Below are 25,472 nucleotides of genomic sequence, written 5' to 3' on the forward strand. Positions count from 1 at the left end.
GGGGCTGGGAGTTCGTAACCGCCTCTGGGTAACTGGACCCGGGCGATCAAACCTCCGGAGGCCGGGAGAGGCCTGCGGGCTTGCCGCACATCCCGGATCTGGAGTATCCCTGGCAGGAGCGGAGTCAGAGGGGCTGCGGGATCCTAAAGCCGGGCTGCGAAGAACTTGCGAACTTGGAATAGAAGATCCCGGAACCCGGTAGTAAAATCGGGAAGTCCCGGATCGCGGAACGAAGCTCGCGGAGCGGACTCAACACGGAGACCGGAGGCCGGATCGCTGCACCGCGGGACGGGACAGAGTGATGTCGGGCCGTGGCGCGGGCGGGTTCCCGCTGCCTCCGCTGAGCCCCGGCGGCGGCGCCGTTGCCGCGGCCCTTGGTGCGCCGCCTCCGCCTGCGGGACCCGGAATGCTGTCCAACCCGGCGCTCAGGGGCCCGGGGCCTTCTGGAGGCATGGGGGTACCGGGGGCCGCCGCCTTCCGCCCCATGGGCCCCGCTGGCCCCGCGGCGCAGTACCAGGTGAGGAAGGCAGGCGAGCGGCGCCGCGAGGGCGCCGGGTCGGTCTCCCTGGGGCCTCAGGTGAGGACAGGCGGCCCAGGGGACACTGCAGGAGGAACTGTCGAGGGCTGGTGGCGGGCAGGCCAGAGTCCCTTGGTTAGTGGCTTGGGGTTGGGGAAAGGGTGAAAACCCTCTGCGGTGGAAGGATTGAGCAGTTAGAGGAGTCCCGGGGCTTCTTGGCTCTGAGTAACTTAGAGATGGAGGCTTCGTGAGATCTAGAGAATTGTGGGCAATCAGGTTGAAAGTGTAAGGCAGGTCCCGGAGTAGATACTGGTGAGGGAGTGACCCGGGATGTGATGAGGAAAATTTGGAAGAGGGTCGTTAGTGAGAAAACAGGGTTACTCTTTCTTTGGCCTCGGTCCCACTGCATCTCTGCCTTGGCTTTTTTTTTTTTTTTCCCCTAGTTGGGAACTGGCAGATCCCTAGTATGTCTGAGATGGCTCCCAGCTGCTCAAGTTGAGTAGGAAGGAAGCCAGGCTTCCTACGAAATGGGAGACTAAAGAGATTGGGCCCAGATAACTCCAGGATGGATTAGAAGTAGCTGTGTCCAGGTCTGAAGAAGGCCCGATCCCATTAACAGACCATTCAAGATATCCTCTGTGCGGGGCTTTCCTTCTTGATGCCAGTGTCCAGTAAAGTTTGGAGGAGCAGGGAGGCTTTGTGGAGTCCTGCTGGTCTTGGGCTGCACAGGGTACTGCCCTGACCCTTCTGTCTTGGCAGAAAGCTGTCTCAGGTTGCAGCATCAAAGGCCATTGACAAGCAGAGACAGGATCCCGTGGTCAGTCAGTGCATTGGGAACTCAGCCTGATTCTGCCTGTGGCGCTCCTCATTCCCCAGAGCTCTGGTTCAAGTGGCTCCAGAATGTTTGGGAATTTTGTTTTGCTTTTGCATTTTGGTGCTGAGTATGGAATCCAGGCAGGGCTTTGCACGTGGCAGACGATTGCTGTATCAGGGAGCTGCACCTCCTTTCCCAGAGTGCCTGGGGATTGTGTCCATCCTTCTCCCACATCCTTGTCACTTTTGTTACTTGCTTTTTGATACAGGGTCTCATATAGTCCAGGCTGGCTGTGTAGCCAAAGCCCACCTTGAGCTCTTTTCTCTCAAGTGCTGGCATTACAGTCACACACTATCACACCCAACCTCTGTTTCCTTGTCCCTCAGGTTCCTGGCAAGGCCATATGTCTCTCAACCTATGTGCCAGAGAGGTGCGAAGGTGTGCACTGTAGCTTGCTCTGTCCCCTGCTGGTGTCTCTAGGTAGAAGTCTCAGAAATAGATCTTCATGGTGCATGCATATTCCACCCAGGAATCAGATTTCTAAGGAGATACCTAACTGGGGGTCGGGGTGGGGATAAGTGACCCCCTTCATTTCAACTCCTATCTAAAAAGAAAATGACGAGTTTGGGTATAAACAGAGATAGATGTGGTTCCAAGGATACTAGCTGGGGTTATCTTTCCCACGTGGCTTTCTTTGGAGATTCATGGCCCTAGTATATCACTGATGAGGCTCGGCATCAGCCCTTGGCTCTGCTTGTTTAGAGCTGGTCTGGAAGCTTCCTACAGGCACTGGGGATGTCTGTCTGTCTGGTTGGTTGGTTTTCCAAGTCTCTCTCTATAGTCCTGGCTGTCCTGTAACTCACTATGTAGACCCATTTCCTTGGAAAGCAGCTGATAGAGAACATGCTATTGGGAAAGCCCCTGTTGAAGATGGGAAGATGGATTCCTGCATATTTTGTAGAGTAGCCTTGGGTCTATGCTGAGGCCAGGCTGGCCAGCCGAATGGCTGCGGCTGCTAGTTGTGAGGAAGGAGATGGCCTTGAATCTGGGCATCCCATACCAACTGTTTCCTCCTCCTCCTCTCCTCCTCCTTCCCCCCTCCTCCACCCCACTCCTCTCCTTCTCCTCCTCCTCCTCTTCTTCATCCTCCTCCTCCAGGGAAAGGCAGGGGAAAGGAGGGAAGGAGAACCCAGTTAACATTGGTTGAGTTTGAAGGAGATCCCGCTTGCTTCTTCCCATGTCCAAGTGCCCAACTTCCAGAAAGTCTTGGAATCTGAGGACAGAGGGGCTCCTGGTTAGAGTTCTTGGGGTGAGCAGGAAGAACAAAGACTTGTGTGCTCAAGATGAGCATATTGGGAAGCTGCTGAAGTAAATTGATCGCCCACCGACCTCTAGAGGGTTTTTCTAGTTTTGGAGTATAGTTACCCTGAAGAGCTTAACAAAACCTAGTGTGCATTATTGCAGGGTTCACTCAGCTCAGAGTTTAAAATACCTCTGTTCATAGGGTCAGGGTATGTCCTCCAAATGAGGCTCTTAGGGTCAGGCAGCTATCAGAAGGACCAGGCTACAGACTTGGAGGAGAGCAGGGCATGCTTCTTTTGTTTGTTTGTTTGTTTTGTTTTTTTGAGACAGGGTTTCTCTGTGTAGCCCTGGCTGTCCTGGAACTCACTTTGTAGACCAGGCTGGCCTCGAACTCAGAAATCCGTCTGCCTCTGCCTCTGCCTCCACGTCCGGCAGAGCATGCTTACTTGAGCGCTACATTTTTTTTTTCTTTTTTAAAAAAGATTTATTTATTTATTTAATGTATATGAGTATACCAGCTGTACAGATGGTTGTGAGCCATTATGTAGTTGCTGGAGCCCGACATTCTTTTTTTTTTTTTTTTTTTTTTTTTTAGGTTTTTCGAGACAGGGTTTCTCTGTATAGCCCTGGCTGTCCTGGCACTCACTTTGTAGACCAGGCTGGCCTCGAACTCAGAAATCCGCCTGCCTCTGCCTCCCGAGTGCTGGGATTAAAGGCGTGCGCCACCACGCCCGGCTAAGGAGCCCGACATTCTTAATCCAGAGATGGCAGAATCAGGCCTAGCCTATTTCCCTTGCCTTGGTGGTTATAAAATCAAGCCTAGAATGTGGGGTTGGTGCTTGACCAAGTGGAAGTTACTGCATTCTGGTGTCCTGGGGATGTAAGCAGGCCTGCCTATCCCCATGGTGGAGCAGGCTGGCAGAGAGGCTGAGAATCTGTGGTGGTTGACTTTGTTTTGTTTTTAAGTAGGAGTTACCAGCTCGTCAAAGCCCAGGTGTAGAGCTTGACAAAGAGGAAACTAGGACTTGAATTGTGAGCAGCCTTCCCCTGAGGCTGTGGGTGAGCTAGGGGCCTGGAGCCTGAGCCCCAGAAGTCTAGAGCAGATGTCTGGGTGGGGCCTATTCCAGGCCTGCCTGGGCTGCCTTGCCTCGGGATTTCCTGGAGGGCTCAGCCATACTACAGGCTTTATGAACCCCAGTGGAGAGCTTTGGGAGTGGGGGGGCAGAGCACTTCAGATTATATCTGCAGTTACTCTAGGAAAACCTCGAGTCTGGAGTGATGATGGGGGTCTTAGGTTGTGGCCACCTGAGGTTTTTCTTCTGTCCCCCTCCCCCCTTCTATAATCTCTTGCTCTAGCTTTATTAGGGCAGAGAAACAGGCTGTCTTCTGCCTTTCAGCAGCGTTGATGAATTTCTTCCTGATGAGGAGAGGCTGTGGCAGGACTCCCAAGGTCCCAGGGTCTCCCACTTTTAACTCCTCAGTTGCCATTGTCATCCTGCTCTGCTTTCGTCCCCTTTCCCTTGTCTCTGGGTCATGCGTCTGACTCCTTAGTGCTGGATAAAGAAATTGCAGGGACTCATCTCCAGGATGCTTGGGTGTGGGGGTTGGGTGGGGGGGGGGCTGTCTTTTAACTCAGTGTGAATCTCCACCCAGGCTGGCCCGGTTGTCTGGTTGTACTGATTGATTGCATAACCTGGGCCCCCGGGGCCAGCCCTGTGAAGCTGCCAGGGACAGTGTGTGCAAGGCAGAGCTGCCAAACAGGCCTTTCAGGCAGCAGCTATGTGGATGAGTTGGGAGGTGGAGGGCTCCCAGGAAACGGCAGAAACCTGGGCCTTGGATGGGAAGTCAAGGCTGCTTGTGCCACCTAGACTGATGCTGCTGCTGACTCTGTATCCTTGCCTCCCAGGACCGTCGCATTCTGCGGCTGGGGATGGCTAGGGTTAAGTTGAACCAGCAGCGGCCTGGCTGCCAGGTGGTGCAGAGACCATGGGCAGAGTCCAGATGTTTGCTGTTCCCATTCCCACAGGCCACCCAAGAACCATAATTTCTTTTTTTGAAAGTCTTTTGACATAGAGATAGGGGCATGGCAATAAGGAAGGAGGGCGAGGGGGGGGTGGGGGAGGGGACAATGGGTCCAGGTTGTGTTAGGAGCCATAGGGGCCATGTGGTGACCAGATGGTGTCTGTACTCTCTTGAGGCCATCCCCACAAGTTGTGACATGGCCGAGCCATCCTATTGTACCTGCTCACCTGGGGTGCTGTGGCCTAACGGGCTTGCTATCCCTACTGCCTTTCTTCCCGTCAGCCACCAGGCAGCAGACTTCACAGAGCCTCCTGGACTCCCCTGGGTTGCTATGCATTGTCCTTGGTCTCCTGAGTAATGTTTTTCCTTCAGGATGGCGAAAGGAAGAAGGGGTCTCTAGTGGGCTATCTAAGGACTCTATAAATACCTTGAAGCTGGCTGATCCCAGGGTGCAGGACATAGCATACGGGAGCTGGAAAGGTGTTGATTAATACTAGAAAGTCCCTCAGGCCCTTCCTTCTGCAAGAGGTACTCTCCTCCCCCTCCCACCCATGGACTCTGGCTGCCTCATTTGTTGGCACGGCTGCCAGGGCGGTTGCAGGGGCGGGGCAGGTGTAGTTTACACGCTGGGCTCAGGCGCCTGTTCCCCTTTGTTCCTGGTCTCCCCATTTGAGAGAGAGATGGAGGGTATGGGCTATGGACCTCGGAGGGCTCCGCCACTGACCTGTGTCCCTCCACTGTTCCACTTTCCTCAGCGTCCTGGCATGTCACCAGGAAGCAGGATGCCCATGGCTGGCTTGCAGGTGGGACCTCCCGCCGGTTCCCCATTTGGCACAGCTGCTCCACTCCGACCTGGCATGCCACCTACCATGATGGATCCATTCCGAAAACGCCTGCTTGTGCCTCAGGCCCAGCCCCCAATGCCTGCCCAGCGCCGAGGGTAAGCCTATTTCTCATACCTTGCCTAGCTTGTCTTGGGTGGTAAGTTTCTCTATCTTGACCACAAGGAGGCTCTTGGCCATTTGGGAGAGGGTTTTGAAGATGGTGAGTTTGGACTGTTAACCTCTTAAATGGGTTTGTTTTCCTACTAGGCTAAAGAGGAGAAAGATGGCAGATAAGGTTCTACCTCAGCGAGTGAGTGTGTTGGGAGGCCTGCCAGGTCTGGCTGACCAGGGTGGGAGTCCTGGAGTGGGGAGGAGGGGAGGATGGTAGAACTAGAGCTGGTGAAACAAGCCATCGGATTTCTCAACCTGCAGATCCGGGAGCTTGTCCCAGAGTCTCAGGCATACATGGATCTTTTAGCTTTCGAGAGGAAGCTGGACCAGACCATCGCTCGCAAGCGGATGGAGATTCAAGAGGCCATCAAGAAGCCTCTGACGGTAAATACTACCCCAAGTTCTCCCAAACTGTTTTCCTTCCTGGACTTGGTTTCTAGGGATGAGCTTGGGCTCGAGCAGGACTCACAGTGTGAGCACAGGACTCACCAGTAGAGCACACACTCCCTATAGCATGCTTTGAAATGGTGTCTTGCTACATATGGCTACTCACTCAGTCCTCCTGCCTCTTGTTCTTCCTCTTCAGCAAAAGCGAAAACTTCGGATCTATATTTCCAATACATTCAGCCCCAGTAAGGCGGATGGAGATAATGCCGGAACTGCGGGGACCCCTGGGGGAACCCCGGCAGCAGACAAGGTGGCCTCCTGGGAGCTTCGAGTGGAGGGGAAACTGCTGGATGATGTGAGTTGGGAGGGGAGGAGGCCTGTGTGAGCTTAGACTGAGGACAGATGTGAGCATTCTTTCAGAAGTCCTAGCCTAGGGAAAGGGTTTAATCTATCCAGTTAGAGGTTAGACTTGGGGTGGTTGTTTCTATGCCCCACACATATATTATACTAGTCTAGAGTGAACATCTGTAGTTACTACAGTTTTCCTGTAGATGGCAGTCAGATGTATCGGATTCACTTCCTCATTGGTTGGCAGTGGGGCTCATGAAGTGCCCTTTCCTGTCACTTTGCTCAAATTTTGAATGCTACTTCAGGGCCCAAGACTGGACCTTGAGCTTCATGATTGAATCGTTTCTTCTGATTGATAAATTCAGCAGCACACCCATCTTTTGTTTGTTTGTTTTTCGAGACAGGGTTTTTTCTGTATAGCCCTTGGAACTCACTTTGTAGACCAGGCTGGCCTCAAACTCAGAAATCCGCCTGCCTCTGCCTCCTGGGATTAAAGGTGTGTGCCACCACGCCCGGCTGCAGCACACCCATCTTATGTAGCTTTTTCCACTCACAGCCTAGCAAACAGAAGAGGAAGTTCTCATCATTCTTTAAGAGCCTTGTGATTGAGTTGGACAAGGAACTGTATGGGCCGGACAATCATCTGGTGGAGGTAAGAATGGTTCTGGAGCCTGGAGGGGGGGACAAGCTGCCAGGGGATACAGAGCAGACCATCAGTGTGCTGGTAGAGTGCTGTAACCTATCTGCTAGTGATGAACTCTGCTGTCCTCTTTCCCGACAGTGGCATCGGATGCCCACCACGCAGGAAACAGATGGCTTTCAGGTGAAAAGGCCAGGAGATCTTAATGTCAAGTGCACTCTTCTGCTCATGCTGGATCATCAGGTGACAGTTGTCTAGGCTCACAAATGAGGCCATAGGTTTCATGCAGGGAAGGGGTGCAGGGTCCTCTTAACTCAGCAGTTCTCAACCTGTGGGTCATGACCCTTTGGGGGAGGATGTCAAGTGACCATTTTACAGGGGTCATCTAAGACCATTGGGATACAGATATTTATAATTCATAACAGTAGCAAAACTAGAGTTATATAGTAAGAAAATGATTTTATGGTATGGTTAGGAAGGTTAAGAACCATGGTTCTAACCCCTTCAGATGCTGTTTCCGCACAAGAATCTTAGTTGACTCCTTCTGTCCATTCCCAGCCTCCTCAGTATAAACTGGACCCCCGCCTGGCGAGGTTGCTGGGAGTGCACACACAGACCAGGGCGGCAATCATGCAGGCACTGTGGCTTTACATCAAACACAACCAGCTGCAGGATGGCCATGAGCGCGAGTACATCAACTGCAATCGTTACTTCCGCCAGGTCAGCTGGAATTACCTGATTCTTCTCCTCTCAGCCCTTGGCTCAGCTGCTCTGGAACCCTAGTGCTTAGTCCTCTTTGACTGCTGTGTCCTGGCCCTGGAATAGTCAACTCCCCAGGCCCTCAGGCTCATATCACCGTGCCTTTGATGCTCTTTCCAGATCTTCAGTTGTGGCCGACTCCGTTTCTCCGAGATTCCCATGAAGCTGGCTGGATTGCTGCAGCATCCAGACCCCATTGTTATTAATCATGTCATTAGGTAAATAGAAGGAAGAGAAATGAGATGGCTCTTGGAAAACAGAATTCACCCTGAAACCTTACTTAGACTTGGTGGTTGGGATGAAGATAGCCATGTTTTTCTATGCTTTTCTGTGCTGCCTGCAGTGTGGATCCTAATGACCAAAAGAAGACAGCCTGCTATGACATTGATGTAGAAGTTGATGACCCACTGAAGGCCCAGATGAGCAACTTCCTGGCCTCTACCACCAACCAGCAGGAGATTGCCTCTCTTGATGTCAAGGTGAGTCCTTTGGGGCCAGGGCGATGGTGAGTTGGTCTGTCCCTTTCACCCAGCACACTGACAGGACCTCAGACCCTAGAGCTGGAGCACATTTGACACAGACACCCCTTTTCCAGATCCATGAGACCATTGAGTCCATCAACCAGCTAAAGACCCAGAGGGATTTCATGCTCAGCTTTAGCACCGAGCCTCAGGACTTCATCCAGGAGTGGCTCCGTTCCCAACGCCGAGACCTCAAGGTATACTTGTTTTTTGAAGGGTATTCCATGGAACATAGTGGGTGAAAGGTTTTCTACCCCATGTCTCTGACCGAGGCAGGGGTGGGAATCGAATCATGCCACACCTCACCCCTTGTTCTTCACAGATCATCACAGATGTGATTGGAAACCCTGAGGAGGAGAGACGAGCTGCTTTCTACCACCAGCCCTGGGCTCAGGAAGCAGTGGGGAGGCACATCTTTGCCAAGGTGAGGCTTTGCCATTTTGGCCTCCGCTTTTCTTGAGAAGCTGAAGCCTGAGGTAATGCTTTGTCGTCGTCTTTAGGTGCAGCAGCGAAGGCAGGAACTGGAACAGGTGCTGGGAATTCGCCTGACCTAACTGCTCAGGGATCGCTTCCTTCCTTCCTCCCCTGCCCTGGAACCTGGCAAGAGCCCGTCCTCTTGGTTCTGGCTTGGGCTGCAGACATGTAGGATGGAGTGAGGCGTGTTTCCTGTCACCCTCCACTCCCCAGCTTTAGTTTCATAAATGTAGTTTTAGATCCCTCACTGCTTGGTTCCCAAAGCCTTATTACTGACCTTTTAGCGCTGGCTTTAATTGGGTTTGCAATGTGCCGCCTCAGCCCCCTGCAGGCAGGCAGGCCCGAGTAGGACTGCTGGAGGCCGTGCTTTAACTTTGTAACAGACATTTCCAAACCAAAGGCTGCTGGGTTTGCATGTTTACAGGCTCCACCCTAGGGCCAGTGCCAGAGCTGGCTTTGGGGAGCTCGGCAAGGAAGAGAAGGCCCTAGACTCTTCCTGGCCTTTCTAACCAAAGTTTTTTGCCATTCCTACAAGCCCAGTCTTGCTGCTGGTTTGTCCTTCTTTTTGGGTATTTGCACTATTTGGGGAGCAGGTTTTTCTATGTGGGAGCCACTTTTTGTACAGAGGTAATGGGGTTTTTCAGGGAGCCCACTTGGTGCCTCCTTCCTTCCTTTCTTTTCTTAATCTATGCAAGCGGCTGCAGCCGCCATCATCTCCTGGGATGCCACAAGGCTGCCCAACCCATAGCTGCTTGGGTAGGGGGAGTGGAATCTCCTGAGGGTGGGAATGAGCCAGTTCTCTAACCCAGTTACAGCAGGGGTGTGTGCGTGTGTGCGCGTGCGTGCTGCAGGGGAAGGGGAAAGCTGGAGGACTGCTGTTACCTTTTGCAGTTGGTCTTAAAGAGGATGGGCCTAAGGCTTGGCAAACTTGGAAAATTCCAAATAAATCTTTTTGTTTATTGGTGGTGCCCAGACCTGGTCATTGAACAGTGCAACCGCGTATTAACAAACTGGAGTTGTAGTGTTTATCATCGCACAGACCTTTATTTAGGGGGAGGGGGAGCACACAAAGGACACAGCCTCACTTCCATAGCTTCTTGATGGACATGTTTTTCTCACTATCCTTTTGCATGACCTGGAGAGGGAGAGAGAACGCATATACACGGGTGAGCAGGGATTCATGAACTGTGAACACAAGCGTGACCCCTGCTCCAGAGCCACCACAGCAAAGACAGACAAGTGGAGGCACATACCTTAGCTACTGCCATCTCAAAGTCCTCCTGAGTAACGTGGACACGCCGTTCCCTCAGGGCGTACATGCCAGCTTCTGTGCACACACCCTAGGTGGACAGAGAAGCTGAGACCCTGCTGCTGGAGCCCCTTAGCACTGAGTTGGCTCTTAAGGCTTCCTGCTATTGCCTGCTCCCCTGAAGCCTCCAGTTACCTTCACTTCAGCCCCTGAAGCTCCCGGCATCAACTCAGCAATTTTCCTCAGGTTGATCCCCCTGGTCAAGTTCATTTTCCGAGAGTGGATTTTCAAAATGTCCAGCCGGGCCTAGGGATAAGAGAAGAAAGCCCTAAGCCCTGCACTGTCTCCATAGCCAGAGCTCCTCCAGGCACCTCCAGCACAGACCTCCTCGTTGGGGGGTGGGAATTCAATTTTTCTGTCAATCCTCCCAGGACGAAGCAGGGCAGAGTCCAGGATGTCAATCCTATTGGTAGCCATGATAACCTGGGAAGAGGAGGAGTGGGGTCAGCTACACAGCTCAGGCCTGCCTCACACCTTCCGCTGGCCTGTCTAGGCTCATACCATCTCACCTTGATATTCTTGGTGGCCTCAAAGCCATCCAGCTGATTGAGCAGTTCCAGCATCGTGCGCTGTACCTCACTGTCGCCTCCAGAGCCCCCCTCCAGCCGTGAGGAGCCAATAGAGTCAATCTCGTCCATGAAGATGATGGATGGAGCATGTTCTCGGGCCATGACAAACAGCTCCCTCACCATTCTTGCCCCTGTGCAAAGGCCAACCCGGCATTAGAGCTATGTGCACCCCACCGTCTACCCTTCCACTCACTCCTCACAGCCTTAGCCAGTTACCTTCCCCGATGAATTTCTGTACCAGTTCAGAGCCAGAGACACGAATAAAGGTACAGTCTGTATGATGAGCCACAGCGCGGGCCAACAATGTCTTCCCAGTGCCTGGGGGTCCGTAGAGCAGGACTCCCTAGAGGGAGAGTATACATTCCACTTAGGGGAAAGGGCAACTCTCTCACAGAACGTGTACACGTAAGGGCTTTGTGTGGGTCCTTGCTTGAGGTGAGGGAGATACCTCTCCTGGACTGTGTGTTCAAACTACTGCTCTGGAAACCTTGTTGCTGGCTGCGGTCAGCGGGAGGCTAAGACTGATGGTACCTTTGGCTGTGCGATGCCCAGTGCTTCAAAGAGCTCGGGGTGCTTCACGGGCAGCTCGATCACTTCTTTTATCTCCTTGATCTGCTTGTCCAGGCCGCCAATCATCTCGTAGGTTGAATCTGGCACCTTCTCCACCATCATTAGTGACACCAAAGGGTCCACCTTGTTAGGTAAGATCTTATGCAGAGTGTAGCTGTCATTTCTTAGAGCGACCCGACAATTGGGCGTCACATCATTGATATCAATGTTCTTGTCCACATCAACAACAAATTTGCCCTCAGGATGGACCTGAGGAGATAATAAGGGGTTATGCTCTCCCTCGGTAGTCAGCATAGCCACCCCAACCAGGATTCCCACAGGGAAGCTTGGGGGCAACACGACAGGGAGGGAGCGCTAGGAGCCTGGCCGCAGTGGCATGCTGCTTTTACCTTGACCAACACTTTTTTCTTATCCATGGCCCTCACGACTTCTCCAACGTAGGAGCCCTGTTCCTGCAACAGCTGCAGCTCCTCCCGCAACAGGCGAACTAAAAACAACCCCCCCAAACCATTAAAGAAACATCAGCCACCTAAGGACCATTTTTTAATACTTGGAAGGGAAGAAAGAACTTAAGACTTGAAAGGGGCTTCTGGCAGGGCTTTGAAGAGGACGGGAAACAGCCACAGAGAACAGTGAGAGCATCACTGTCGACTGAGAGGAGACTGAGCGCTGCACAAAGATGGGGACACCTAAACCCTGCCTCAAACCAACATTGAATTTTCTGTCTTCTCCCCTCTCACCTTTTGCATTCAGCTCATTCCTCTGTGCCTGCAGTCTACGGAGATTCTGGCTTTTATCATTTACAATCAACTGTGGAGACAAGAGACAACCCCATTACTCAAGGTCAAAGCCTGTAGGAAACTGGATCTTGGCTGAGACTCTCTCTCTCTCTCTGTCTGTCTGTCTCTCTCTCTCTGTCTGTTTCTCTCTCTCTCTCTCTCTCTCTCTCTCTCTCTCTCTCTCTCTCTCTCTCTCTCTCGACAGGGTTTCTCTGTGTAGCCCTGGCTGTCCTGGAACTCACTCTGTAGACCAGGCTGGCCTCCAACTCAAGAAATCCGCTGGCCTCTGTCTCCCAATTGCTGGGATCAAAGGCGTGCGCCCCACTGCCCAGCTTGGCTGAGACTTTTTTTTAATTATTATTAAATGTTTTATGGTTTAAGAGGGTTAGATTTCATGATAGCAAAACAAAGGCATAGGGGTAGAAACAGCTGACCAGTAACATCTTTTTTTTTTAACTTTTTCCAATTTTTTTATTAGGTATTTCCTTCATTTACATTTCAAATGCTACCCTGAAAGTCCCCCATACCCTCCCCTGACCCTGCTCCCCTACCCACCCACTCCCACTTCTTGGCCCTGGTGTTCCCCTGTACTGGGGCATAAAAGTTTGCAAGACCAAGGGGCCTCTCTTCCCAATGATGGCCGACTAGGCCATCTTCTGCTACATATACAAACATGGAATGCTTCACAAATTTGCGTGTCATCCTTGTGTGGGGGCCATGCTAATCTTCTCTGTATCGTTCCAATTTTTAGTGTATGTGCTGCCGAAGCGAGCACTTGGCTGAGCCTCTTAAAGGCAGGTTTAAGTTGCCTCTTTAGCTTCTCCAGCAGTATCTGAAGACCCTGTCCTGTCCTCTTTAAGATTTCATAAAGATGGAGGGATGGCTCAGCGGTTAAGAGCACTGCCTGCTCTTCCAGAGGTCCTGAGTTCAATTCCCAGCAACCACATGGTGGCTCACAACCATCTGTAGTGGGATCTGATGCCCTCTTCTGGTGTGTCTGAAGACAACTACAGTGTACTCATATAAATAAAATAAATTAATTAAAATTAAAAAAGGATTTCCTAATGAGCCCCAGGCAAGTATCACAAAAGGCCCACCACTTTTTGTCCAGGAAGAACAAAATCTAATGGAGAGAACTATATTTTGCTCATGGGAGTGGCCTCTGGAGAGGTAACATGGTATGGTGGGAAGGTCCTAGAGTGAGAAGCCTGAGTTCTGGCCCAGTTGCTGTGAGTTAAGGGAAGTCAGTTCCAAGCTGCAGGTCTTCTGAAGTATGTATATAGCCTGGAGTGACTGCAGAAAGGAAGTCACCAGGGAAGTGACACACAAACCATGGTGTGTGTGTGTGTGGATGTGTGTAACAGACGGGTGTTAAGTGATTTGTAGGGAAAGTGAGAAGAATGGAGGGCACTTTAATTAGAGAGCAGGAAGAGGAGAAATACAGGAGGGAAGAGCAAGATGAGATGGTAAGGACATTTGAAAAAGTCACCAAGGCATTACTACCTACATAATATATAATGCATATAAGCCGTGGCTATACATGTAGTTAAATGCAATTTTCCCATCTGGATTGATAATGCTCCATTCAGGACTGGTTAATAAAAACCCACCACGTCTGAGAAGCCACCTAAAACACAAGCAATTTCTATTGCTCGTGGTGCCCCTCCTCCCGAGGAGTGAAGCACGACTCCATTGCTGAAGGCACCGTTCACTTCACACACAGGACCCAGAGCACTTGATTTGGCTGCCTTCTCCCTAAGGTGCCACACAAGCTTCTGGGGGGCGGGGGGGGGGGGCGCAACTAACAGTTCTATGAACCACGATTACCGTGGTGGCGCCCAACAGTTCTCAAACTGGACTTGCAGCCTGCTTAACAGGAGGAAAACCACGCCTGGCATTAGAAACATAGCCAACTACGCTGGGCTAGTTAAGTTATGAATCTTGGAGAACCGACAATCACTTTACCTGCATAATCCCCAACTGAGCGCATTTACTACAGACAAATGGAGTTCTAATCCCTTCTCAAGAAACTTCTCTTGGCAGCAAATGGAGACAATTACAGACAACCACAACTGATCAAAATGTAGAGACCGGGACTCTCGGTGGCTGGTCCCAACTGATGCACGGACAACACAAGCCCTACACCTGAGGCTCGGAGTTTCAAGATTCTAGGAGCCAGAGACAAAAGTTTGCTGGGAGACTGTCTCTTAGAAATGTCAGAGAGGCCGGGCGTGGTGGCGCACGCCTTTAATCCCAGCACTCGGGAGGCAGAGGCAGGAGGATTTCTGAATTCGAGGCCAGCCTGGTCTACAGAGTGAGTTCCAGGACAGCCAAGGCTACACAGAGAAACCCTGTCTCAAAAAAACAAAAAAAACAAACAAACAAACAAAAAAGAAATGTCAGAGAGGCCACACTCATGAAGTCTCATCAATATGGCTGCTTAAATTAAGGAAGTCCTGAACATTGATGACACCAACGGACATGCTTGGTAACCCGGAAGGGAGAGGCTCATTCATGGGGCCTCAACCCTAGACAAAAAATTAAGGGCTACTGAGAAATGCTAAGAGGACAATAGACTTCTCCAAGGAAGAACCCCCATTTGGTTATCCAATACCAAGTGAGCATATACATACCGGTAACACTATATAGACTGAACAGGTTGTATTTAAGTATTTAGGGTGATGGTGGTGATAAGGATTTCAAAATATAAAATTAGGAAAAACAGTTAGTCTAATAGGTAGGCATGATGACACAGGCTTGTAATTCCAACCCTAACGAGGCTGAGGCTGCAGTCTGGGCTATACAATGAGATTCTATTTTAACAAATCCATTAAATAAACAAAAATAAGACAAAGGCAAGACAATAGAAGACGACAGACAACAGCATCCACTCTCAGGCTTCATTTCAGACGCAGGAGGGATGAAATCACACGGAGAAGCATTAAAAAGGGATAAAAACCATACTGGGTGTGGAGGCTCATGCTTTTATCCCAGCACCTGGGAGGCAGGCGAATTCTGAGACTGATTCCAGCCTGGTCTACATGGGGAGTTGCGGGTCCATGGTGAGACATTTGTCTAAAGAAGAAAAAGTAAACTAAACAGAAAAACTGCAAATACGCCTGAGGTTCAGACATTCTCTCTGACTCTCGCTCCCACTCCACCTTTGGCCAGTGGTTCCTCTGCAGGTGGTTGTGTTTTCCAGACAGGGTTGTACATAATCCAGACTGGCTTCAAACTCAAAACACTGCTCCTGCCTCAGCTCTGGAGTGCCAACCTTACAGGTGTAAGGTTTGACTCTTGGGCCTGGAGAGGTGGATAAATGAGGCAGCTGCTCCTCTAGAGAACCTGGGTCTGATGCCCAGCACCCTCATGGCAGCTCACAACTTTCTGTACCTCCATTTCCAGGGCATCCTACACTGTCTTCTGGCCTTCACAGGCAAACGTAGGGCACAGACATTAGCTGCAAGCAAAACACCCAAACACATAAAATAAAACGAAAAACCTGGAAAAGCAAGCAAGCAAGCAAGCACACCAACAAAAATCCTAACTAAACACTATTCCCATCAAAGAGATTATCAATCTACCTTACACAGCTTGGTACTTCCTGCCTACAAAGAAGGAGCTGGAGAGATGGCTCAGAAGTTAAGAGGGCTTCTTACTGCTTTTGCAGAGGGCCTGGGTTTACTTCTCAGCACCTGTGGTAGCTCATAACTATCTGTATGTAACTCAAGTTTCAGGGGATCCACTGCCCTCTTCTGCCTTGCACAGACACCTGTATATATGTGATACACCTAAGTTTACGCAGGCATATATACATATACACATAAGAAACAGACAACCAAAGAGCTGCAAACGAACAACATTGGAAAAGAACTCTTTGCTGCACTCCCAGTGGAAAAAGGACACAGAGAAATCTGCACCTACCAGCTCCCATCCTCCACTAGCTCCCTCTGCTGTCTGTACTCACCTGGAGTTCTTCAATCTTGGACAGATAATATTGACGGAGTCCACTGCCTGCCTTCCCCTCTTCCAGTTCCATCTGAAGACACGTGTAAATGTTAAAAAAAAAAAGAAAAGAAAAGAAAAGAAAAGAAAAAGAAGAAAAGAAAAGGCATAAACTACTAAGGGGTAAAGTCAAAGTATTTTTGAGGCACTCTACCATATAGCTTAAGAAACAAGGCCAGGAAAATATCATTTCCTTTTCCTCAGAAACTGGTATCTCGATGGGCGAGGTCTGTGTGTTTGAACTTCGGAGGCTTAGTTCTTGGTTCTAACCCTTCATTTCTGAATCCACTACAAGGATGCAATTACCGCCTACCTTCGAAGACTTTTAGGAGTCTCAAGGGGCCATATACCCACCGAGCGCACTGCCCTGTGGCTAGAGCTACACATCCCCAAGGTTTAACTACTACAGTCAACGGCAGAACGGAGGGACCAAGTCCAGGTCGAAGCCCAGGCCATTCGGCTTGCCAGCTCTTCATTCAGTTTCTACCCACCCCTGTCCTGCTTTCCTCAGGGCGGCGCTGACACAGCAGATCCAGTCCCAGGCAGGGTCGGGTCTGACGTGATCCACCCACCCCTGAGCCACTCGACCCTCTCGCTCGTGGCCACCCCTCACTTCAGATTTTGTGCACTCCGCACTCAGCTGGAATGCTGCCCAGCCACCGCGGCAGAATCCTTACCTGCTCTGGCCCATCAAGCGCCATCTTCCCTCTCTCGGCAGGGACCGCCGGCATCCAAGTCACCCTATCGCGCAGGCGCGGAGGCGAAAGCGTGCGACCTGGGTCACCACCGAGAACAGTTCCGGGTCAATGGGCGGGGTGTGTGGCGGGACAAACACAGTGGCTCTAGTAGTAGAGGCTCTACTGGAGGTCTCTAGTTTTGTGAAGAGATATAGAACTTCTGGTTGATGCTTCCTAGCGTCTAGGATACGAGTTATTGCACTCTACTTCCTAGCCTCTACTTTTAACTTGTAAGACCCGCTGACACAAACATTTTGGCCACACTCAAAATGGCAGAAATCGTGACGCCAGGAACGTAGGAAACGCGCGCAGAAGCGGAAGTACGATTACTGCCTACATGTGCTGCTTCCTAAGGGTTGAAAACCTGCGGAGTTAAGGGCTATTTAACGTCCGGGTAAGTGATTGCTCCACCGCCTGAGGAAGCGAGATCCAGTGCTCGGAAAGACGATCTCACCTTTTTCTTTCTCCCCAGAGTGAGTGATACTACCCCATCCCGCCATGGGCAAGAAAGGCAAAGTAGGCAAGAGCCGGCGGGACAAGTTCTATCACTTGGCCAAGGAGACTGGTGAGTGGGTTCGCGCTGAGGAACAACATACCCGTCTTTTCGCTTCTTCTAATCCCGAGTTCCTTTTCCTTCGAGGGGATTATGGGGTTGTGAGGCTTTCCTCCTAGGAAAGGTCTCCGCAGACAGTATTGCCTTATAAATCCACGCTCCACGATCCAGGTTATCGTTCGCGCTCTGCCTTCAAACTGATCCAGCTCAATCGCCGCTTTCAGTTCCTGCAGAAAGCCCGGGCCTTGTTGGACCTGTGTGCTGCGCCTGGCGGATGGTAACGTTTGGCAGGGGCTGCTATGATGACACGTTCCTGGCACTGGTTGGCTTTGAGTTGCTTTTGGGGGAGAATGGGAATCCGATTACACAATTCAGATTAAATATTCCATAGTATGTGTCTCAAATTTTGGAAGGGAGCGTCATTTTTCCCCTTCTTGTGGGACTGAACCTAAGGACTTAACTCATGCTAGGCAGCCCCTCCACCACCGAGTTATATCTCCAATTGCTTTATTTTGAGACAGGGACTCTGAAAAATTGCCAAGAATGGCCTTGAACTTTTGGTCTTAATCTCTTGCCCTCCTTAGTGGCTGGTAATGCAGCCCAGTGTTGCCATGCCCAACAGGTTGCTTCTTGAATGTATGCATAGACATTTGGCCACTACACTTAACATCCCTTAAGGGGATGAGAAGTCACATTGCCAAGGGATGAAAGGTATTTAAATCTGTCTCTTTCACAGGCTGCAGGTGGCTGCCAAGTTTATGCCTGTATCCAGTCTTATTGTAGGTGAGTGACTCTTGGGTATTTGAGGGGGAGAGGTGGGTTAGGTACTAATTTTGTCCTGCATCTTCCTCCACCCTGTAATACACTGAGTTAACATCTTTTAGGAGTGGACCTGGTTCCAATCAAGCCTCTCCCCAATGTGGTGACTCTCCAGGAAGACATCACAACAGAACGCTGTAGGCAGGTAATAAGACCTCATCTTCTTTTCTTTCCTCTTTATGTGCTGGTGTCATTGCCTATTTATTTATTTATTTATTTATTTATTTATTTATTTATTTTGTGTGTGTGTGGTTTTTCGAGATAGGGTTTCTCTGTGTAGCCCTGGCTGTCCTGGAACTCACTCTGTATACTAGGCTGGCCTCGAACTCAGAAATCCGCCTGCCTCTGCCTCCCGAGTGCTGGGATTAAAGGGGTGTGCCACCACTGCCCGGCTGTCATTGTCTCTTAAGAGTGAATGAAACACTTCCCAATTTACCATGGTTTCAAGCACATGGCCAAAAAGACTGACAATCCTTGTGTACATTTCCATCTTTATTTACAATCAAGTGTTTTCGTTTTTCCTTGAGATAGAGTCTTGCTGTGTACTTTAGGATAGCTAACTGTGGAGCTGAGTACATAGCCTAGTTTGGCCTTGATCGTGCAGTATCTCTCCCTCTGTCTCTTAAGTTGGGATTGCAGTCGAGTGCCACCGTGCCTGGCAGGGATAGTACTGTGAATTGGTGGAAGGATAAGAGATCTAAAATTCTTTCCAGGGGAACTAATTCTAAGCTTGGTGAAGATACATATTTTTTGTTGCTGTTGCATCCCTAGTCCCTGGTGCAGGATGTTGACAATGATGGGCACTCAGTACATGACTAGACAGATGACTGAACCAGAATTCTGTTCTTAGCAATTACTGTGTTTCCATTGCTATAACCCTTTTACTTTCATTAGGCCCTGAGGAAGGAGCTGAAGACCTGGAAAGTTGATGTTGTGCTCAATGATGGGGCTCCCAATGTGGGGGCTAGTTGGGTCCATGACGCTTACTCACAAGGTACAGGGAATGTGGGCTTGGAGGTAAGGGTGGAGGTGGCACATCTCAAGGCTGCAGAGGTTCCCTGACTGTTTCCGTCCTACAGCTCACCTAACTCTGATGGCTTTGCGGTTGGCTTGTGATTTTTTGGCCCGTGGTGGTTGTTTCATCACAAAAGTCTTTCGTTCCCGAGACTATCAGCCCTTGCTGTGGATCTTCCAGCAGCTGTTCCACCGTGTCCAGGCCACGAAGCCCCAAGCCTCTCGCCATGAGTCTGCAGAAATCTTTGTAGTCTGTCAAGGTGAGACATCACTGCTTCCTCTTGACACAACCTAATTATGAAAGCATACTTTTAATCTATCTTCTCCTTTTAGGATTCCTGGCTCCGGACAAGGTTGATGCTAAATTCTTCGATCCCAAGTTTGCCTTTAAGGAGGTTGAAGTTCAGGCTAAAACCGTTACTGAGTTGGTGACAAAGAAGAAGCCAAAGGTGGCTTTGTTATTGTTGTAAGAAGTGGATTCTGAAACTGGAGAACTTGATTATCTAAGATGCAACTGTCAAGTAATTATCTTTATTTCTCTTCCTAAGGCTGAAGGCTATGCCGAAGGTGACCTTACTCTCTATCATCGAACCTCAGTTACGGACTTCTTGCGAGCCGCCAATCCTGTTGACTTCCTCTCCAAGGCCAGCGAAGTGAGTTCCCAGAGTGAGAGTCTCTGGGAGGCCTGAAAACATGGCCAGAACAACATCCCATTCCCTTCCCTCACAAACAGATCTCAATAGATGATGAAGAGTTGGCACAGCACCCAGCTACAACTGAAGACATTAGAGTATGCTGTCAGGACATCAAAGTGCTGGGGCGAAAGGAACTTAGGTACACAGGTGTAAGGGCAACATGATGTTGAACTCTGGGGACCAGGATTTTGTTAAGTTTATGGCTAAAGCCTGAAATCTGGAGTGTGGACTTTAAGGAAGAGACATGGACAAAGATGGAGATAGATTAGTCAGTAATAGTATTTCTTGGGCAGGTCTCTTCTGAATTGGAGAACAAAGCTTCGGCGATATGTGGCCAAGAAGCTGAAAGAGCAAGCAAAGGCATTGGACATCAGGTAAGGAGGAGGTAGCCAGGGTTAGGGAGGGTTGGGTGTGGGATCAAGTGTCTGGGAAAATAAACACACCTTTCAACTGGTTTGCCAGCCTCAGCTCAGAAGAAGAAGAAGGTGATGAAGAAGAGTCAGTAGCTGAGACAAAGCAGGCGCCAGAGGAGGAAGAAGAGAGGGAGGAAGAACAGCTTAATCGGACTCTGGCAGAGATGAAAGCCCAAGAAGTGGCAGAACTCAAGAGGTGAGGGGTCTGAGGAGGAGTACGTGGAAAGTTTTGGAGACAAGCAGGTTAAATCCCTCAACTATCTGATCAGGAAGAAGAAGAAATTGCTTCGTGAGCAGAGGAAGCAGCGGGAGCGTGTCGAGCTGAAGATGGATTTGCCTGGAGTTTCTATTGCAGATGAAGGGGAGACAGGCATGTTCTCCTTGCGAACCATCCGTGGCCAGCAGGTAAGGGAGGGCTGGGCCATCAGTTTGAGGGCTCAGAGGTCGGGGGAAGCATCAAGTTAAATATATTGAGTGATCATGGGGTTTGGTTGTTGTGTTTACCTATAAATACTAGAGGAGAAAAGGAGTACCCGAGACTCCAGAATGCTCAAATGAAACACCTCTAATATGATGACATCAGGAAGATCTATAAGCTAGATTTAAGACCAAGAGTTCACATGACAGGAGATGAAGTTGTAGTGCCTGGGTTACCAAGGGGGCACAATTGACCTCACTGGGTCTAATGAGCACCGTGATTTGGGCTGCTGAAGAACATGCCTTTCAAAGCAATCTCACAGCAAAATGAGCTTTTGTGGTGCAATGGCATGGTCACCTTTCTGACACAGGAGAGGCAATAGAGCAGGAACAGTTTAGTGCCAACTCCCCTTTTATTATGTAACTTAAGTCTGTTTTCCCCATTTGTTAAATAAGAATACACCATATCTTATCGAGAGGTTTAAAAAAAAATGGTTGAGTATTATCCCCAGAATGTTGTGATACTCAAATAGCAGCTCTGTCCACCATGAGAAGAGGCTTTGGGGTTCTAATAGTAGTCAAAATCAACAGATGCAGTTTGATGCCTGTTGAGTGCTCCTTTACTTGGGATCAAATTACACAAATGTGAATTCTGTATGTCAAGTGGCTTTTGAGGGTTTTTTTTTTTTTTTGTAAACTAGTCAGTATGTAGCACCTGTACATTTTAGACAGGTTGGTTACTTCCTAGGTCACAGCTGCTGTGTAGGAACTAATATTTGCCAGTGTTCTTTCTTATTGATGTTGCTGAGCTAAGTTAATGGGCTTGGGAAGATGCTGCCTACGTTCTTGAATTTATTTCAGTTATTAGAGGAAGTAACACAAGGAGACATGAACGCTGCAGACACCTTTCTGTCTGATCTGCCAAGGGATGACATCTATGTGTCAGATGCTGAGGACGATGATGATACTTCTCTGGAAAGTGACCTGGATCCAGAAGAGCTGGCAGGAGTCAAGACACACTCGGATCTGAAGGAGCAGAAGTGGTAAGGGCTCAAGTGCTGCCCTCTGAGACAGAATTAACTAGTGTGGGCACGGACAAAGAAAGGCCTATGAGGTTGGTTGGGTCTCTTGAATCTGACTTCTTTCCTTTGGGTCTACAGCTTGCGGTTTGCTCAAGTAGATGACAATAAAGAGGAAGAAGGAGAAAATCCATTGCTGGTACCACTAGAAGAAAAGGCAGTACTGCAGGAAGAGCAAGCTAGCCTGTGGTTCTCCAAGGTAGAGCTAGGGAGCCTGATGGGACATGGCATTCCCTAGCAGAAGGGATGCTGAGGTTTTCCTATTATAGGACGGCTTCAGTGGGATAGAGGATGATGCTGACGAAGCCCTGGAGATCAGTCAGGCACAGCTGCTGTACAAGAGCCGTCGGAAGGAGCAGCAGCCAACAGATCCACCTCCACCACCTACTAATTTGAAGACTGAGAAGAAATCTCCCCAGTGCCAGAATGAGGCCCCTAAGGAGACAGAAGCCATCTTGGGGACAGAGGCTGTCACTGACCCTGGAGGGGAGGAAAGAGGCAACAGCTCAGATAGTGACAGCAGTAGTAGTGAGGATGAAGACAGGTAAGTGGATGCAGCTGATGGGTTTCTGTGTGATTAATTGCATTAGGCAGTTTTAAATGGGAGGAAAGTAGAAGCAAGGTGGAGTAAGCACAATCTATCTCTTCCAGTTGGAAAGTATCCCGTGGTGTGAAGCGAAGCCGTGGCTCTAAGGCAGAGGAGGATGGGTTTGAGGTGGTGCCTATTGAGGACCCAGGTAAGAGGTTTATACAAAGTGGAGAGAGAAACCAGTTCAAGTTTCAGCGACGAGGATGGGGCTTTAACTTTTGTCTTTCCCTCTCTAGTGAAATACCGAATTCTGGACCCTGAAGGCCTTGCTCTAGGTGCTGTTATTGCCTCTTCAAAAAAGGCAAAGAGAGACCTTATAGATAACTCGTTCAACCGGTAAGGGGCAGCACACTGTCAGGTGCAGTGCACAAAGGCCAACTTTTCCTCAGGTGATCAGTGGCCTGGTGTCCTCTCTACTCAGGTATGCTTTTAATGAAGAGGAGGGAGAACTTCCTGAGTGGTTTGCACAGGAAGAAAAGCAGCATCGGATACGCCAGCTGCCTGTTGATAAGAAGGAGGTGGAACATTACAGAAAACGCTGGCGGGAAATCAATGCGCGGCCCATCAAGAAAGTAGCTGAGGCCAAGGCCAGAAAGAAACGGAGGGTAAGTGGCTGAGGTTGCCTGAGGTTAGGAGTTGTGGAGAAAGGTGTAAGAGACTTTAACTGATGCCTCCTCCCAGATGCTGAAGAAGCTGGAGCAGACCAAAAAGAAGGCAGAAGCTGTGGTGAACACAGTGGACATCTCGGAACGAGAAAAGGTGGCACAGCTGCGAAGGTGAGTTGGCAGAGAATAGTCACAAGGACACTGGGTTAAATAGAGTTCTAGAGAGCAGACCTTTAACCTGTTTCGTTCTTTCTTTTATAGTCTCTACAAGAAGGCTGGACTTGGCAAGGAGAAACGCCAGGTCACTTATGTTGTAGCCAAAAAGGGTGTAGGCCGTAAGGTCCGGAGGCCAGCTGGAGTCAGAGGTCATTTCAAGGTCGTGGACTCTCGGATGAAGAAGGATCAGAGAGCGCAACAACGGAAGGAACAGAAGAAAAAACACAAGCGCAAGTGAGCGGAGTTGTCTGCAAAGACTGAAAGACAGGGAGGGGGTGTACGGTTCTCTCTGGAGGCTTGGTAGGATTGGGAGAGCTGCTACAAGAGTACCATGAAAGCACCGAGGAAACATTTCTTCATCATGTTAGACTGACAACCCACATTTTGGCTTGAGATGGAACTTGGGATGGGAACAAATCTTTTATAAGCCTTCAGGGGGGGTTCAGTATTGCTGGCCTTTATTGTAGCCTGTGGTTCCTTCGGAGTCCTCTCCCACCCTTTTCCAGTATTTGAATAAAAAGATAAAAGAGATAACTTTTCTGATAGTTTAATAAGCAAGCACTTCCCCACATTTCACACCATGGGCTGTACTGTTCCAAGCCATAATTTAATATGTAGCAACTAACTTGTATGGTAGAAACGACAGCCCTCAGGTCCCAGTAGTAAGACATTTACTATCGAGCAAGCAGAGAGGGAATGCACATCTTAAAGAAACCTTCACAAAAATCACAAAATTCAAAGTTTGTATATTTCTTTTTCTTTTATAAACAAGATAGAACAAAAATCAAAATCATTTCAGCAGAAGACTTTTTCTACTATTAGGGCAAGTTTAAAAAACAACAAAACAAAACAAATAGACACTTTGAATGCTACTGTTGGGGTTGGTTTTAAATGGTAAATTTAGCAGTACTCCAGGACTGGATTATCCTGGAATCCTTCCAAGATGATCATTCCTTCAGTCCTAGCCTGTGTCTGGAAGGCTGTCTTTCCTACATGTCTCAGGGCTGGGAACAGTCTGTGGAACCTGCGCGCTCAGGCGTCTGAAAGCACCACTGCTTCCCGAGCACCCTAACAGGGCAGACGTTGGGAATGCCTGGCCACAGCTAAGAAAAAAAGTCCAATTTATAGATGTTTATAAGGTGACATTTTAGTAAAAAATATAAGCTATTAGAAACCTAGAGTGAGTTTTTGTGCCCTAAAAGGCCCTTTCTCCCTAAGTATTCTACTTACCCTCCTTAAAACTCACCCACAGCAAACAAAAGCTTCCCAGCTCTCTGCTTTCCAGGGCCAACTCAGGTTCCCAAGGAAACCTCTGAACACCAGATGAAGGTTTAATCCACTCTCCAGTTCTCCACCAAGGGCAGGGGGTCTGTATATCTTGGACCCCAACCCAGCCCTGAGACGCCTCATTACCAAAATCTTTCTAAAAATAAAATTAAAGACAACTGACGATGCTGGTTTTCACATACCCTCTAACTATCCCATCGGCTTTTCTTTCGTTTGGGTGGCTCTGGAACAGCAAAGCCATCGGGTGTCTTATCTGTCTTGCTGTCCACTTTGTCCATCCTGCTGCTATCCACCTTGGGGTCCATCTTGTTTTCACGATTAAAACCTTCTTTCCTGCTTTCTCCATTCCTGCCATCATTTGCACCCCGGCTCTCTCCGTGTCTGCCGGCACTTCCTCCGTGCCTGGTCTCTCCATGTCGGTGGCCATCAGTATGACGGCTACCACTTTCTGGATAACGGTATCCATCTCCATGGCGCCCACCATCTCCATGTCGATTGCCACCATCTCCATGGCTATGACGGCCACCACCCCGGTTCTCAGTATATCTCTCTCTCTTCCCATTGCCACCCCCAATCCCTTCACGGCTGTTATTCCCTGAAGCTGTGTTGTTGACTCCTTGGGCTCCAATAGAAGGGTAGGTCACTGGGGCACTACTGATATTCCCAGAGTTGTTGAAGCCTGGGATGTTCTTGGTAGAACTGGTGCTGGGGTTGTCAGGACTATTATGGCCCTGCTGTGCTGAATTAGTTGGAACAGAATTTAAGCTTCCTGCACTAGTCCATCCACTTGCCCCTGCAGAAGAGGTTCCGGCCTTCTGGTTACTTAAACTGGCTGCAACAAAGTGACTCTTGTACTGGGACTGAAAACAAAACAAAACAAAAACCACCAGGAATAAGTATAACAAACTTCAATATACAAATAATGTTACAAATGATCGTTAATGATAGTGTACTGAAACTCCACTTGCATATCCAGGCAGGATACTGCTAATGCCTGTATGTGAAAATCAAGTGAACAGAAGGCTCTAAATCTAGCA

At 49.5% G+C, this 25,472-nt stretch overlaps 4 protein-coding genes and 1 non-coding gene across 7 annotated transcripts in view; 2 read left to right on the forward strand and 3 right to left on the reverse strand.

The window, feature by feature from the left end:
• The first annotated feature begins 6 nt into the window (after positions 1–6).
• Positions 7–9,743, forward strand: Smarcd2 (SWI/SNF related BAF chromatin remodeling complex subunit D2). 3 transcript variants are annotated; one of them, XM_085829477.1, is made up of 14 exons: positions 7–517; positions 3,671–3,688; positions 5,330–5,595; positions 5,747–5,789; positions 5,912–6,034; positions 6,237–6,392; positions 6,942–7,037; positions 7,167–7,268; positions 7,584–7,745; positions 7,905–8,002; positions 8,128–8,263; positions 8,380–8,502; positions 8,628–8,729; positions 8,806–9,743. In XM_085829477.1, exons 1-14 carry the CDS (start codon positions 302–304, stop codon positions 8,857–8,859), a joined length of 1,695 nt encoding a protein of 564 aa, XP_085685603.1. In that variant the 5' UTR covers positions 7–301; the 3' UTR covers positions 8,860–9,743. The 3 variants fall into 3 exon arrangements, with proteins under 3 accessions (XP_085685603.1, XP_021032970.1, XP_085685602.1); XM_021177311.3 differs by lacking the exon at positions 3,671–3,688 and having other exon boundaries at positions 10–517; positions 5,411–5,595; XM_085829476.1 differs by lacking the exons at positions 7–517; positions 3,671–3,688 and adding an exon at positions 4,938–5,183 and having other exon boundaries at positions 5,411–5,595.
• A 60-nt stretch (positions 9,744–9,803) lies between these two features.
• On the reverse strand, positions 9,804–16,788 carry Psmc5 (proteasome 26S subunit, ATPase 5). Its single transcript, XM_021177868.3, has 11 exons — positions 16,689–16,788; positions 15,974–16,045; positions 11,968–12,037; positions 11,617–11,714; positions 11,189–11,476; positions 10,874–11,000; positions 10,598–10,788; positions 10,413–10,511; positions 10,224–10,334; positions 10,033–10,119; positions 9,804–9,914 (listed from the first exon to the last, which is right to left on the reverse strand). Exons 1-11 carry the CDS (start codon positions 16,740–16,742, stop codon positions 9,861–9,863), a joined length of 1,251 nt encoding a protein of 416 aa, XP_021033527.1. The 5' UTR covers positions 16,743–16,788; the 3' UTR covers positions 9,804–9,860.
• Positions 12,674–12,781, reverse strand: LOC115032596 (U6 spliceosomal RNA). Its single transcript, XR_003838241.1, has one exon. It is a non-coding gene; the product is annotated as a U6 spliceosomal RNA (small nuclear RNA).
• A 181-nt stretch (positions 16,789–16,969) lies between the features above and the next one.
• Positions 16,970–23,682, forward strand: Ftsj3 (FtsJ RNA 2'-O-methyltransferase 3). Its single transcript, XM_021177867.3, has 21 exons — positions 16,970–17,142; positions 17,221–17,313; positions 17,473–17,578; positions 18,038–18,084; positions 18,186–18,265; positions 19,015–19,114; positions 19,200–19,394; positions 19,468–19,583; positions 19,683–19,787; positions 19,868–19,968; positions 20,123–20,203; positions 20,292–20,438; positions 20,512–20,647; positions 21,521–21,702; positions 21,820–21,937; positions 22,008–22,282; positions 22,390–22,475; positions 22,564–22,663; positions 22,749–22,932; positions 23,009–23,103; positions 23,194–23,682. Exons 2-21 carry the CDS (start codon positions 17,247–17,249, stop codon positions 23,384–23,386), a joined length of 2,514 nt encoding a protein of 837 aa, XP_021033526.1. The 5' UTR covers positions 16,970–17,142; positions 17,221–17,246; the 3' UTR covers positions 23,387–23,682.
• The window catches only part of Ddx42 (DEAD-box helicase 42), a 31,363-nt gene continuing 29,570 nt past the window's right edge, over positions 23,680–25,472 (reverse strand). Inside the window, exon 18 of the mRNA XM_021177866.2 lies at positions 23,680–25,295. Within this exon, the coding sequence (XP_021033525.1) occupies positions 24,621–25,295 (675 nt within the window). The 3' untranslated portion in view covers positions 23,680–24,620. The remainder of the gene's footprint in view (positions 25,296–25,472) is intronic.

Source organism: Mus caroli, unplaced genomic scaffold, assembly GCF_978045245.1.
Source record: "Mus caroli unplaced genomic scaffold, Mus_caroli_1 scaffold_13, whole genome shotgun sequence".
Lineage (NCBI taxonomy): Eukaryota > Metazoa > Chordata > Mammalia > Rodentia > Muridae > Mus > Mus caroli.